Source organism: Glycine soja, chromosome 10, assembly GCF_004193775.1.
Source record: "Glycine soja cultivar W05 chromosome 10, ASM419377v2, whole genome shotgun sequence".
Lineage (NCBI taxonomy): Eukaryota > Viridiplantae > Streptophyta > Magnoliopsida > Fabales > Fabaceae > Glycine > Glycine soja.
In genome coordinates, this window is record NC_041011.1 from 25,636,504 (window position 1) to 25,652,714 (window position 16,211).

General features: G+C 35.7%; 1 protein-coding gene and 2 long non-coding RNA genes across 3 annotated transcripts; all 3 read left to right on the plus strand.

Moving 5' to 3' along the window:
- Positions 1-5,622: 5,622 nt before the first annotated feature.
- Positions 5,623-9,801, plus strand: LOC114371078. Its single transcript, XR_003658005.1, has 6 exons — positions 5,623-6,381; positions 6,461-6,533; positions 6,694-7,877; positions 7,963-8,156; positions 8,905-9,525; positions 9,603-9,801. It is a non-coding gene; the product is annotated as an uncharacterized LOC114371078 (long non-coding RNA).
- A 2,083-nt stretch (positions 9,802-11,884) lies between these two features.
- LOC114371562 lies at positions 11,885-12,928 on the plus strand. Its single transcript, XM_028328963.1, has 2 exons — positions 11,885-12,416; positions 12,531-12,928. Exons 1-2 carry the CDS (start codon positions 11,885-11,887, stop codon positions 12,926-12,928), a joined length of 930 nt encoding a protein of 309 aa, XP_028184764.1.
- A 300-nt stretch (positions 12,929-13,228) lies between these two features.
- Positions 13,229-16,211, plus strand: LOC114371067. The gene is made up of 3 exons (XR_003658001.1): positions 13,229-13,937; positions 15,277-15,334; positions 15,422-16,211. It is a non-coding gene; the product is annotated as an uncharacterized LOC114371067 (long non-coding RNA).

Genomic DNA, 16,211 nt, shown 5'->3' on the forward strand with positions numbered 1-16,211 from the left:
TTCATTTTTTTTCATTTTCTTTTTCTACTTTTTTTTCTTTCTCTTGGTCATTTAATTCTTTTTTCTTGACCATTATTTGTTTTTCTTTTTCCTGATTGCTTTCATCTCTCACATCATCTTTCTTTTCATTAGTACCTTTCTTTTCAACAACTTTCTTTTTGGATACAACACTATCCTCATCCTCAGCCTCCACAAACCTCTTACTCCTTGTCATCATAGCTTTGCATTCCTCCTTGAGATTCTTTTCTGTATTTGCCACAAAACTGTTGGATGACTTGTCAGCTATCTGCTTGGCCAATTGTCCCACCTGGACCTCAAGGTTTTTCAGTGTTGACTCAATGCTTTTATGATTTGACATTGTTACCTGCATAAACTGAGTCAAAGTCTCCTCCAGCTTAGTAGTCCTCTAAAAGATGTTAGGCTCTTGTTGAATTGGCCTATTGGAAGGTCCACCCTGGTGCTTGTTGAATTGATTGCTAGAGTGTGATCTCCACTGTCCTTGTTAGTTATAAGGACCCTGCTGGAAGCCTGAGAATCCTCCTTGAGTATATCCTTGTCTCTGTTGATTTCCCATATAGTGAACTTCTTGAGTGTTCTCTTCAATGGGAATACATTGGCCTGTTTCATGAGCCTCACCATAGATGATACAACCTGTAACCTGCAAAACAAAAGAATGTGTAGGTTCACCAATAGACAGTTTAGTTGGCAACTTACCAAGTGTTTCTGTTAAAATCTCAAGTTGCCTAGAAAGCAACTTATTCTGTGCCAATAAAGTGTCATGTGATGATAGTTCTAACAAGCTTTTCTTTGTGGGTTGATGAACTCTGTCACGCAGAATGGCATGATCGCTGGCTGACATATTCTCAATTAGCTCAGTTGCCTCTTCAGGAGTCTTCAGCTTTATTTTTCCCCTTGTTGAAGCATCTAGCAGTTGCTTGGTTTATAGTCTCAGCCCATCTATAAACATATTCAATTGAATTGGCTCAGAGAACCCATGGATGGGATTCTTTCTCAATAAAACTCTAAACCTCTCCAACGCTTCACTCAAGGACTCGTTAGGGAACTGATGAAATGAAGAGATTGCAGCCTTCCCTTCCGCATTCTTTGACTATGGGAAATATTTCTTCAGAAACTTTTCTACAACTTCTTCCCAGGTTTTCAGACTGTTACCCTTAAATAAGTAGAGCCACCTCTTGGCTTCTCCTGCCAAGGAAAATGAAAACTGGCTGAGTCTAATAGCCTCATCTGGCACTCCTGCAATTTTTACAGTGTTGCATATTGTTCGTGGCCGGCAAGTGTACCGGATCACACAAGTAGTATAAAATGGTAAGAACCGAGTATCGAATTCTCAGGGAACTTGTGTTATCTGGCAAGCTATTTCGGTAAATAGGTGTCTGGTATGAAAAGATAATTGTGGTTATGAATAGGTATGTAAACTATCTATACAAAAAGAAAGAAAATCACGCAAGAGAAATGTTGTGTAAAAACAAGTATAGAATGTGTTGGTCTTCCTAATAGGTTCCTGATGCTAAAATGGATGTTCTCTATCTAACAATGCTCATGTATTCCTATGTTGTCTCCTGGACTGCTAGACCCCAATTCCTCATGATAACTTAGCCTAATCCTAATCAAGCCTCGTCCGCAAATTCCTCTTGTAAGACTAAACTCAACCAGAACCGCATTAAGACACACATACACAACTAAGTTTGTGTACCCCGATTCCTCGTGATAGTACAACAACTTAGCTCCATACTATCAAGGACTTTAGAATTAGACCAGTTTCCACTGTTGAATGACCCTAACAAAGCATGCATCTACGTGATCAAGGTAAAGGAATACTAGAATGAAAAGCAGATAGCACAGAGAGCACACAAAACATTATTACATAGATAGAAATATATTTACATCAGGTACCTACAGGGAAGATCCAACAGAGGATTTAGCTTTCCATAGTCCGGAAACCTCCTTTACAACACAGAGAAGAACAAGATGAAAGATTGCAAAAATACAAGTGGTGAGGATGTCTCCTTCACCTCTAGGATCTCACAATCATTCACAAACTCATCTCAAGCTCTCAGAACGGCTTCCGCTTCGAGCTCTCGTCTCTGCAGATCTTCACACAATAAAATCTCTCAGAACTCTCTGGAACTTGGACCTTTCTCTCTCTAGAACTTCCAAAACATGCAAAAGCTTTAAGCCAAGGCCAGACTCTTGTGCATGCAGAGGCTTTTCAAGAAAAAAAATGCCCAAACTCCTGCAAAAAATCTGATTTCAAGCTTAAATAGGCGGGATTTTGGCTTAGCACGCTTCTCTCGCTTAGCGAATGAGCTGAAGCAGTGTGCTTGATGACCTAGAGTGGTGCGCTCAGCGAACCTGACAGCCCATCTTTTTCTGGATTCTTCCTCGCGCTTAGCCGCTGAGTGTCGCGCTTAGCGAATGCTCGCTAAGCCAGTAGATTGGCTTAGCGAGAAGGTGAAAACAACACTTTTGCCAATTTGCCTAATTAACCTGAAATTGAGAGAAATTGATTATTAAACACACAAAACAAAAGTATAAATTATCTATTACCTATATTTAACAGAAAGTACTTATAATATTACAAAACAACTATAAATTGGAGAAGTTTGATACAATATACACAAGTTTTATACACAAAAGTTAGTCGTATTCATCGACTAACACATATTTCAATGAATGTTGCCAAATGTGCATAAGGGTCCTCATTGGGTAATCCTTGGAATAGGTTCCCCTGTATTAAATGAATCCAAGATTGAGGGTAATTTATGTTGTGAGCTTGCACTTCAAGACGTGCAATGCTAGTAAAGAATTGCGACACTGAACTGCTTGAATAGTCCTCAAGGGTAACCCTTTGCTGGTGTTCATCAGCCATGATAATAGCTTCTGGTAAATATGTCACGGACTCCTTTGATGATGGTGAGTTAGATGATGAAGAATCAGAAAAATGAGTTTCTTCCTCAAGAATGGACGCTATTGTCCTGTCTTGCAGCAATTTTCTTCTCCTCTTGGCTCTGTTCCTTCTTAATGTAGCTTCAATCTCCAAGTCCAATAGAACTAAATTGCCTGTGGGAGATCTATGCATATAAAACACTAACAAAAACAACAGTTATCCAGTTCAAGAGGAAAACAAATGTGAATCAAAAGCAAATATTCACAGTTAACCAAAGAATAAAGAATTGACACCTAGGACTGAACTAACTTTCCAAATAGAAAGAAGTTCCCCGACAATGGCGCCAAAAACTTGGTCGAGCCCGACAAGTGCACCAAATCGTGCAAGTAGTATAAAACGGTAAGAACCGAGTATCGAACTCCCGGGGAACTTGTGTTACTGGGTAAAGCTATATTCAGTGGATAGGTGTCTAGTATGAAAAAATATGTATGGACTATGAACAGGTATGTAAACTAACTATTCAAAAGGAAAATCACGTGAGTAATGATGTGTAAAGATGAGTAGACAACGTGTTGGTCTTCCTATTAGGTGCCTGATGTTATAAGGATATTCTCAAATTAACAATGCTCATGTGTTCTATGGTGTCTCCTGAAATGCTAAACCCTAATTCCTCGTGATAATCTAGCCTAATCCTGATCAAGCATCATTCTCAGATTCCTCTTGTTGGACTAAACTCAACCAGAACTGCATTAAGATAAACATACAAACAACTAGGTTATCGTACCCCGATCCCTCGTGATAATACAATAAACTAGCCCCGTCCTATCAAGTTCTAAGAATCAGACTAGTTTCCACTGTTGAATGATCCTAACAAAGCATGTATCTACGTGATCAAGGCAAAAGCACACTGAAATGACCTACTGATAGCATAGAGAACACATAATACATCATTAAATAGATATATAGGTATTTACATCAAGTACCTACAAGGAAGAACCAACAGAGGATTTAGCTCTCCATATCTGGGAAGCTTCCTTTACAACAAAGAGAAGAGAAAAATGAAGGGTTGAAGAAATACAAGTGGTGGGGATGTCTCCTCCACCTCTAGAACCTCACAATCTCTCATAGACTCATCTCATTCTCTCAGGATGGCTTCCTCTTCAAGCTCAGTTCTCTGCCAGTCTTCGCACAGCAAAAGCTCTCAAAACTCTCTGGAACTTGGACCTTTCTCTCTCTAGAAATCTCTAAACATGCAAAAGCTTCGAGAATTTCCCAAACTCCCTCTCCATTTCTGATTTTAGGCTTAAATAGGTGTTGTTGGTGCTTGCGCGCTTAACGCAACTCTGGATCGCTTAATGAGCATAAGTGAATTTCGACTTAGCGGTCGGCTTCTCGCTTAGCGAATGCATGCAAGCGGTGCGCTTAGCAGGATGAGCTCTCGCTTAGCGCATGTGTCCTGCTCATCCTTCTTCCAGATTCTTCCTCGCGCTTAGCTGCAAGAGAGGTGCACTCAGTGGATGGCTCGCTAAGCCAGCAGATTGGCTTAGCGAGCAGATCAAAATTTGTACTTCACAAATTTGCCTAATTAACCTGAAATTGAAAGGAAATGATTATTAAATACACAAAATGGGAGTACTAAGTATTTATTACCTATATTTAACAAAAAGTAATTACAACACTACAAAATAACCTTAAATGGGAGGAGTTAGATATAATTTTCACAGATTTATTACACAAAAGTTAGTCATATTCATCGACTAACAGGCTCCCATTGACACCTACAAAGAGACAGACATTTCGGGACTGCGATGATGAAGCAAGGAGCTCTCAAATTTCACTTGCACAGCTTTCACCTAACAAATTAAAAAAACATGACGCAATTTAGTGCATTTGGTTGCTTGCAAGTTGTGCAAACCAATTTTTTTTTTGCCTGCTTTTTGCAAATTGTAAATTCGCTCCCAACTTTACTTCTCTTGCTGTGGTGTTCCTGTAAAACTTTAATCACAAATTTTGTTAAAATTTCAAACTTATTTTGTATCCAAATATTGTGGGGTTTAAGTTTTGTTGTTTATCCGGTCTCACCTTAACTATTAGACTATATTTCAAAATCCTTATTTGTTCAATCGTTAAAATAAATAAAGACAAAGCATGATTATATTAATGGTTATAAAGGCATGTTTCAAGAAACTCGACAAATTGTCAAAGTTCATACAATACCTACGCAAATGTTATGAATTCAAATGTATGGCGAAAGACGAAACAAGTAAGATCTGGAAATACAAATCACAGATGGTTGGAGAGAAAATTCAGAAAACATGTTCTTGACAATGATGATATAAATGATACCTTAAATTTCAATCAAAGTTTTAGGGGGCCATTAAAGCATCTAATTTTAAGGAGTACATGGTTAATTGTCTCAGCACAAAGTATGCACACCAAAACAAAGTAACATCTTAGAAATAATTACCACGAAACATCGATGACCATGACAGCTAAACCAACATTCATATCTGATTAATTTTCTAAGAACAAAATATACACATCAAGACAAAAGTATCAGCTTTCAAGTCTCTACACACATGATCTTAAATCATCAATGATATGTAATTAAGTATTTATTTATTATCAATCATTGTTTAGCCTCATTTGTTATTTTAGATGGCATGTTTGCCTTGATTTAACTTTGACAAATACAGAATCGGATATTTTATAAATCTACTCCATCTTTCATCATATCTCCCAATATGATGTACGATTAATAACCCAAGCAAAAAGAAAAAACAATTTCTGCCTAGATTGACACCCTACTTCTGCCATTCATAACATCTTTCATATCAAATTTCTTATCAATGCTGCCAAACCATGGCTATAATCATGCCTATACTTTCATGTCTAATCATTTTTATGAAAGTATGGTCCATTTAACCAACTGTCAACATTCATAGTTTTAGTCATTTCGCTTATGCTTAGTGTTTATTACATACTTTTGAAGTTTTAATCCACCATGTATTGTAACATCCCAACAAGAAATCACTGAAAATTTTATAACTCAGTCAACATTAACAACAAGTATCAAGAACATGGATAACCATCAACATGAAAAGCATATTGATCCAGCACAAGCAAGGATGAACAGAAAATGTATCAGGCAACACAAAGTTGATGATCAGCCTCACCACATTGTGCATGCACATGTCAGTGTGTGTTCATAATATACAAAAAATCATTGTAAGCAATTTAAAATATTATCTTCCAAATTACAATTAACATTTGTAATTAGTTTATTAATTTAATACAATGTCCACATTTTTTTGTTACACAAAGGCAACCAAGCTGTAAGTTGCATTCAACATTATGGTCAGAGGATGAGGCTTCTGATTCATCAAAATAGATTCCACTTAACTTAGATTTAATTCACTTTTTTAGCTAATGTTTCTGATTCATCAGAGGATGAGGCTTCTGATCAACACAAGGTACCACTCAAAATCTACTTTATCAAATTAAATCTCAAGATTATCATGTTATAACCTGATCTAAGTGCAATTTTCATAGGGTATGCTTCAATTTCTTTAGTTGAAAATCAAAATTGTGTCCTCAGCTAATGAGCCTGCAATTAACAGAGAAGGTAACAATTAATATTCTTAAACACTATGTTAGTAGCTTAGCCTCGGATGGGTTGCACTGTGCAGAACCCCTTTTGTTTATCGTGTTCCAATTTACATGTTTTGTCTAAAACATTTTCAATAGCCAACATCATTTTGCCATATGTCATTAAACAATTTCAGGGTACTCTGATCTTGGTGACCAACTCATGCAATGTAGCCACTGTAATGCAAATATGTGGTATGATGAAAGAATCTCAAAACGTGTAAGTACTACAAACCCAACATTCAACTTATGTTGTGGAGGTGGCAAAGTTGAACTTCCATTGTTACAAAATCCACCTAAATATCTCCACCAACTTTTGTATGATCATGATACATCTGATAGTAAAAATTACCAACAAAACATAAGGACATATAACATTATGTTTACCTTTACTTCTACTAGTATTAAGTTCGACAAATCAATTAATCATTCAAGAGGACCTCCTACAATAAGAATTCAAGGTCAACCATGTCATAGAATAGGAAGCATGTTACCAATGCCTGGGAAAGAACCTCAATTTGCACAATTGTATATCTTTGACACAGAAAATGAAGTGCAGAATAGGATTAATGCAGTAAGGTAGTTACTCTTTCATTCTTATTATTATGAATGCACAACATCCATAAAGAATGTTAGATTTAAACATATTTCAATTCTTTATTCTGCATTGCTAAGCTTGCAATCATCATATATATAATTGTCTACTTTTGTCAACAGTCCACATAATCAAATTCAAGCACACATTGTTTCACAACTTAGTGAGAAGCTAGATGAATACAACGTGCAAGCAAAAAGTTTCAGGATGGCATAATGTCAGGTTGAAATTGATTGCTAACCGTGAAAAAGATGGTCGTACATATAATGTACCTACTGTTCCAGAAGTTGCAGCACTAATTGTAGGCAATTTTGATGCAAATTCAAAGAGATATTATTATTGAAACCCAGCATGGACAATTACAAAGGATCCATGAATTACATTCTAGTTATCTAGCTCTACAATACCCTCTCCTATTTCCTTACAGGGAAGATGGATATAGACCTGATATCCTACATAGTAGTACACCAGGTAGCAAGAAAAGGAAGAGAAATCGTCTTACAATGAGGGAGTGATTTGCTTACAGGCTATAATGCAGATCAAATGAATCAAAAACTTTGTTGTATTCTAGGAGACTATTCCAACAATTTGTTGTTGAGGGGTATACTATGGTTGAATCAGAAAGGCTTTCTTACATCAGAAACAACAAAAAAAAACTTCGAGTTGACAAGTTTTGCAGCTTACAACACTCTTTGGATGATGGAAGCACAAAAGGCCTAAATAAAGGTAAAAGAGTCATTTTGCCTTTAACTTTTGTTGGCAGTCCATGCTATATGGATTAACTTTACTTTGATGGTATGACCATATGCAGCCATGTGGGCTTCCCAAATCTGTTTATTACTTTAATCTACAATCCAAATTGGCCTGAAATCCATAGATTGTTGAATCCCTTGAATCTGAAAGCAACAGATAGACCAGACATAATCTCCAGAGTCTTCAAACTAAAGTATGAACAAATGTTGATGGACCTAACAAAGAATCAGATGCTAGGGAAAGTTATTGCATGTAAGTTGATTCTAACTTTGGTGAATTTATATTATATGCCAGATACTTATTTTGCACTGTTAATATTAACCGCACAACCATATCTGATAACTTTAATTGTTGTCTATTAATAGTCTTACTAATGAATTGCATATATGTATAGAATAGAATTTCAAAACCGAGGGGATGCCTCATGTCCATTTGTTACTTGTTTTACATCCCGGTAACAAATATCCATCTTCAAATGAAATTTATCAAATTATATCACCAGAGATACCTTCACAGCAAGATGATCCAGAACTGCATTCATTAGTAAAAAAAACCATATGGTGTTATCTCCATGCATGAAAGAAGGCAAGTGCAGTCGTTTCTATCCTAAAATGTTCCAGCCATATATTGTTTTAGATGCAGATGGTTATCTAGTCTATCGTAGGAGAAACAATGGTCACACAATTCATAAAAATGGTGTTATAATTGATAACAGGTATATTGTACCTTACAATCCAAGATTGCTTAGAAAATACCAAGCTCATATCAATGTTGAATGGTGTAACCAAAGCACTTCTATCAAATATTTATTTAAGTACATCAACAAAGGATATGATAGAGTAACTGTTGTTTTGATTCATGATGATAATGATCCAATTCACAATGGTAGTACTCATAATGATGAGATCAAAGAATATCTAGATTGCAGGTATTATTAAACTTTAATCTCTAATTTATTTGACCATTATTGTTTTAACACCTACATCTATCTTCCTGACAGATACATATGTCCCTGCGAATCTACTTGGAGAATCTTTGGGTTTCCAATACATGGCAAAAAACCTGTTGTTGAAAGATTACAGTTCCATCTTCCAGGCCAACATAATGTTGTCTATGAAGACCATGATGATATTGATGATGTGCTGTCTAAAACAAATATCTCAGATTCAAAGTTTATTTCATGGATGAACATCAACCAAAATTTTGTTGAAGGAAGAAGTCTTACTTATGTAGAATTTGTTTCTAAGTTTGTATATAGTAAGAAGAAAAGATGTTGGCAGCTTAGGAAGAAAGGCTACACCATTGGCAGGTTACTATGGGTCCCACCAATTACAGGCGAATTATTTTACTTCATTTGAGGATTTAAGAGCAATTGGTAATGTTCAATACCCTACATATAGAGAAGCATGTTTTGCTATGGGTCTTTTGCAAGATGATAAAGAATTCATTGAGGCAATCAAAGAAGCAAAAGACTAGGGCTCAGCACATTATATAAGGAAGCTATTTGTGTTGTTACTTTTAACTGCAACAATGAACAAACCTGAACAAGTTTGCGACCAAACTTGGCATTGGATGGTTGATGACATTGTCTATAATTATAAAAAATCATCAACAAGTCCAGGTTAGTATTAATTTCCCATGACACAAATGAATATTGATCTGACACATAATTTGACTTTTTTTCCTTTTGTGTCTTAGCATTACAGCTTGATGATAGGACTCTTCAAAATCTGGTCTTGCTTGAAATTGAACAACTATTGCAAGCAAATCAAAGATCGCTTACAGACTATCCTTCAATGCCATATCCAGAAGATGCGAATTGCCCAACCTATCTGTAGAAGCAAAGCTTCATGGTGAATGTGATTCAAAGGTGTTTTGATGATAACAATGATGACAATAAAAGATGATGACAAAGGTGATGAAAAAAAAATCTCAAAGATCAAAGAACAACTCAAGTGAATCAAGAACAAGTCAAGAGTTCAAGAATCAAGAAGGATTCAAGATCTCAAGAATCAATATCAAGATTCAAGAATGAAGAAAAGACTCAATCAAGATAAGTATTAAAAAGTTTTTTCAAAACTTTGAATAGCACATGAGTTTTTGACAAAATCTTTACCAAAGAGTTTTTACTCTCTGTAATCGATTACCATAATGGTGTAATCGATTACCAGTATCAAAATGAGTTTGAAAAAGTTTTCAAACTCAATTTACAACATTCCAATTATTTTCAAAAGGCTGTAATCGATTACAATGTTTTGTTAATCGATTACCAGTGTCCTTGAACGTTGGAATTCAAATTTAAATGTGAAGAGTCACATCCTTTCACTCAAAAGTTTTGTGTAATCGATTACACTAATTTGGTAATCGATTACCAGTGACTGTTTTTGAAAAAAAATCAAAAGATGTAACTCTTCAAAAAGGTTTTGACTTTTTCAAATAGGTTTTAAGTTTTTCTAAAAGTTATAACTCTTCTGAATGGTCCTTTTGACCAGACATGAAGAGTCTATAAAAGCAAGTCTTTGTTTTGCATTTCAAGAATCTTGAACACTTATTTCATACAATCCTTTACAAGCCTTGAATCTCTTTGAACTTCTTCTTCTTCTTTGTACCAAAAGCTTTCTGAAGTTTTTTGGTTTTTCCAAACCTTGAAAACTTGTGCTATTCATCTTTTCATTCTCTTCTCCCTTTGCCAAAAAGAATTCGCCAAGGACTAACCACCTGAATTCTTTTTGTGTCTCTTTTCTCCCTTTTCCAAAAGAACAAAGGACTAACCGTCTGAATTCTTTTGTGTCTCCCTTCTCCCCTGTCAAAGAATTCAAAACGACACAGTCTGAGAATTCTTTTGATTCTTCCCATTCCCTAATACAAAAGTGTTCAAAGGACTAACCGCCTGAGAATTCTTTTGTATCCCCATTCACAAAGTATCAAAGGTTTAACAGCCTGAGATCTTTGTCTTAACACAGTGGAGGGTACATCCTTTGTGGTACAAGTAGAGGGTACATCTACTTGGGTTTGACTGAGAACAAGAGAGGGTACATCTCTTGTGGATCAGTTCTAGTGGAGGGTACATCCACTAGGTTCAAAGAGAACAAGGGAGGGTACATACCTTGTGGATCTTTGCTTGTAAAAGGATTTTTACAAGGTTGAAAGAAATCTCAAGGATCGCAGGTCGCTTGGGGACTGGATGTAGGCACGGGTTGTTGCCGAACCAATATAAAAACTCTTGTGTGTTTGTTTCCTTCTTCCCTACTCTTTTACTTTCCACTGTGCATTTAATTTCCGCTTTTACTTTCTATTAAGTTTCTCTTCTACTCCATATTCTCTTAACAACAAAAGTAAAAGCCTTAAAAGAGTAATTTTTTAATTAGTAAAGGTTTAGGAATAATTAATTCAACCCCCCCTTCTTAATTATTCTGAGGCCACTCGATCCAACACTATCTAGACAATAGCCTTATATTAGCTGAACTCAATTACAACAATGCAGAACTCATATCAAAGTTTGAACATCTATTTTCTCAGATGACAGGTATATTAATTACAGAGCAATTTACACCTCTGAAAATTGTTATGTCCATTTCTCTTTTAGTTATTCTCCTCTACAATTGAATACTTCAACTGGATTCATTTTTCTTCGCATCTAACACCACATATCGATGATTCCAGACGAACAAGCATCAATTTATAACCAGATTGTTGAAGTTGTTAATAAAGATGAAGGTGGTATGTTTTTCCTCTATGGATATAGAGGTATAGGAAAAACATACATTTGGAAAACACTCGCAAGTTCACTAAAAGCTGACAATAAAATTGTAATTATGGTTGCTTCTAGCGGCATAACTTCTCTACTATTGCATGGAGGTAGAACTGCACATTCAAAATTAGTTCTAGTTTTTGAAGACTCAACTTGCAATATCCATCAAGGAACTCAATTAGTAGAACTATTAAATCAGAAAAGTCTAATCATTTGGGATGAAGCACCTATGGCTCACAAATTCTATTTTGAGGCACTTGATCACAGCCTTAGAGATATCATCAAACACAACTCAACGGATAATAAAATCTTTGGAGGTAAAGTCATGGTCTTTGGTGGAGATTTTCGGCAGATCCTGCCAGTCATTCCAAGAGGCAGCCACTCTGATATTGCTAATGCAAAAATTAATTCCTCTTATCTATGGGATCATTGTCAGGTCTTGAGGCTGACAAAAAACATGCGTTTACAAAACAACATGCAAGCAACAGATCAAGAAGAAATTGCGTCTTTTGCACAATGGATTATAGATATTGGTGATGGTATTATTGGACATGACAATGATGGCTATGCTACTATTGAAATTCCACAGGAACTATTAATCATAGAATATAATGATCCCATTCATAGTATAGTCAGTTCTACATTCCCAGATTTATGTCATCATCACAATGATCCTGAATACTTCCAATCTAAAGCAATATTAGCTTCTATAAATGAAACAATACAACAAGTTAATGATTATATACTTACATTGATACCAGGTGATCATATACTAAATTATCTTATTGTGTTTTTTATGTTTTAGTTCCGACAAAATCATAATAACGATTAATGTTGCAACTTTGCTGAATTTGACATTTTTTGTTAATGAATAGGCGTTTTCATGTCTAAAATAATCATAGGTGAACAAATGGAATATCCGAGCTCTGATTCAGTTGACAAATCTGAAACCATTGAAAGTTGTCATTTTCGTTCACTCATAACTGAATTTCTTAATTCGTTGATAACATCTGGCTTACCTAATCATTGTCTCACACTCAAAATTGGAACACCTATAATGTTGTTAAGGAACTTAGACCAAACTCAAGGGTTGTGTAACAATACTAGGTTAATTGTGACAAGGCTAGCACAACATGTTATTGCAGCTGACATAATTTCTGTGACAAATGTCGGAGGTCATGTTTATATCCCAGGAATGTCTATGTCGCCTTCTCAGTCACCATGTTTATATCCTTCTCAAGCAATTTCTCTTGATTCCTCTTCTTCAGTGTAAAAGAAGCTTCCTTGCCATGAAAGGCTAAAACCCTCAATTGGGGATTCTTATTGAGTAGTTGATGTAAACTCTTTTTCATATCTAATTAAGGTTGTTTTATGTGTTCACTGCTTCTATCTATGCTTATTGTATGTATGCTTGTGGCTTGATCACCCATTTGTGTGTGCTATTAGGGACTTTAGCATTAGGAAATGTACTATTTCCTTAGAACTTGATAGAGCATGGACTGAATAACTGCATTGCTAGGGATAGTGTGCAGGGTTTTAGTTTTCTTTATTATGTTGTGAGTATAATGCTGTTTAAATTAGGCTAAGTTCAACAAGAGGGATCTGTGAACGAAGTTTGATTTAAATTAGTCCAAACTCTGGAGGAATCTGTGTTTGGTATTTTTGTCCTCAGCATAGAACACAAGAACATCTTTAATTAGAAAATCATCTTTAATTGCATCAACTTACTCAGTAGGAGGGCCCAATGCCTTTAGATATCTGTTTTCACACTTACTTGTTCTCGTTTATTGCTTTTACTTAGGATAGAACATACTTTTGCTTTAATTCACAATCATTAATTTCTATTTGCAAATGTCTTCTTACTTAACAAAACTTTGCTAAATGAACAAGTTCCCTGTGTTCGATACTCGGTTCATTCCATTTTAATTATTTTACTTGGCGACCCGGTGCGCTTGCCGATAAGACCACTCCCATATAAAAACAAGTAATATCAATTTGGAAGAGGGAGTAAACTAGTATTCTGGTCGAACATAGCTTCACATTGATTAATCCACCCATTCACGTCCAATCCTTAGATGTAGCATTCAATGCTCCACAGTTCCCAAACCACTTAATTGCCGCCAATTACACCCTTGGAAAAGCAATGAGCCTTCCACCACCCACTACCTCAGACCACCAAAACACGCTTCCTTTTTCTGCGACCTCCACTTCAACTCTAAGGAAATCACTCTCTCAACGCCACTGTCGCCATGAATTCCGCTTCATCAACTGCCTCAAGCAAGGTCAGTATAAACCGAATACCTCACTCGATGTCTATTCATTTGGTGGTTTTTTTTTTTTTTGCTTTTGCTTACATTTTTCATGCATATCTCGAACCAAAATTGATCATCTTACCATCTGTATTTGTGACTTTTCCACTTGCAATTTAGGATAGACATATTTCAGACTTCTAGCTTTGAATCCATGATTGTCCATGCACAGTGACTTCCTACTTTGTCACTCAACCTTCTTTCATGTGCCAAACCCTTAATCCATTTTTCCTGCCTTCTATTTCGGTTATTTCCACCCTTTTGTTAGGTTTCTTGGCTACTACTTTGTCATCTACCTTAGTAATTGTGCCGGTTGTTATTTGGCCCACACATATTTGTATTTTATAGCTTTCCCTGCATGGTCTTTTTGCATGCATGTTCTGTTTTGATAGCAATGCATGTTCTATTTTGATATTTTCCTGATACTAATTCAAAACCCTGTTTCAGTCGTTGTGATAGTGTATTCTTAAATAGATTCTAAGAAATAACCGTTCTTTAACACCACCAACACTATTAAATTCTTTAAATGTTAATTTAGTTACGTTCTATTTCAGTTGTTTCCACATTTTCTATTGAACTTCTTAGCTATTATGCTGAAATCTATATAACACAGTCAAACTTCTTATGTTTCATCAATGCTAAAATCCATTACAACATGGTTTGATCTTTTGCTTGTATCATTATGCACAAATTTCGCAACTGTGTCTATTGCATTTTGTTGGGTTCTATTAGCATTATTTCCAAGTATTGTATTAAGCTTCTTAGTTGTTAGGTTATATACATCGTCTGTTATGTTCTTTTTATAATGTCGATTTTTCCCTCTCAAAGTTTCTTCCATTTAATCAATGCTTAAATCCATTACCCATGGTTTCATTTTTTGTTTTCATTACTCTGCTTGAATTACACATGTTCTATTTTGGTTATTTTCATGTGTTGGATTAAACTTCTTAGCTGTTATATTATATGCATGTTCTGTTATGTTGTTTTGATAATCCTAATTCAGAACTCTGATTCGTCCATCCTAATAGTGTAATGTCAAACAACTTAAATTCAATTAGTATTCCATTGCAGCAACACCCCAATTTAGGGTTGTAGACTTTAATTTTGTTCCCTTCCTTCGTATTATGTTGTCCCAATCAAATTGGTCAATATGCATGCTTTTTTTAATCTTTTTCCAAATACTGATTTACACCTCAAACTTTAGTATTGTGAAACTATCTCTCTATTTCTTTGCAACATCAACAAAAATTATTTCTGTTATTAAGTTAGAATCCTTAAATGCTAACTCCTCTTTTTTTTCATGGCATTGCAGATCAAATTCCAAGCAATCAGGCGGCTATTAATATTGCAGTTTAAAGCAGCGTTCCATTGTGAGATAGTAAAATCAAATGCCTACTTTTGCCACTGCTGCTTTTGATATTGTCTTTGCTTTTTAAAACAATTTTTTTTCCTTGCAGGACAACATAGAGATACCAACTTTTTATCACTGGCAATGGGAACCAGATTATCCAGAATTCGTCGAGTTCAAATATGATGGGGCCAGCTATGAAATTCGAGTCAGGCAACACAGGGGCAAATTTTTCTTTGCTGATGGCCTAACAAGATTCAGGAAAGAATTGTAGATTTAAGAATCGATAACCATAAATTTCCTGGCCTGTGACCACCACTCAAAATTTGACCTCGACTTCACTCCACCATTAGACCAGCAGACATGCAAAAGACCACGCTGCGCCTCAAGGAAACCTATCTGAACCGTTCCCATCACTCAATCCATGCTAGCTGCATCGTATCCACTAGTAAAATATTCATATCTATTTATAGCTTCTATACAAATCTTAATTTCAATGCTTAACTTTTTTTTCCTATAGCAACTTCCACCCTCTGCCACACAATGTCTAATCCACTATAGTGACCACATGACAATCCTTAGAAGATTTGAACCTCCACTACAATGGAATGTCATCGTGCTTCACAATGAGATTGGTGATAAGTATGTCGTTCAGCCTTGGTATAAATTCCTTCAAGAAAGCGATTTCAGCCACGGAGACGAAGTGTCATTCTACTATAGGCGTGATGAAAAAATCTAGGAAGTTGTTATTAGACGCCAAAAAGAATGGGACGATAACGACATAGATTAGGTTTTAGCGTTGTTATTGAATCTATTTTGTTATTTTGGCAGACAATTTTAGTTATCTTTGTTTGGAACTATCTTTGTGCTTATGTTCTATGGATTTGGCAATCAATGTA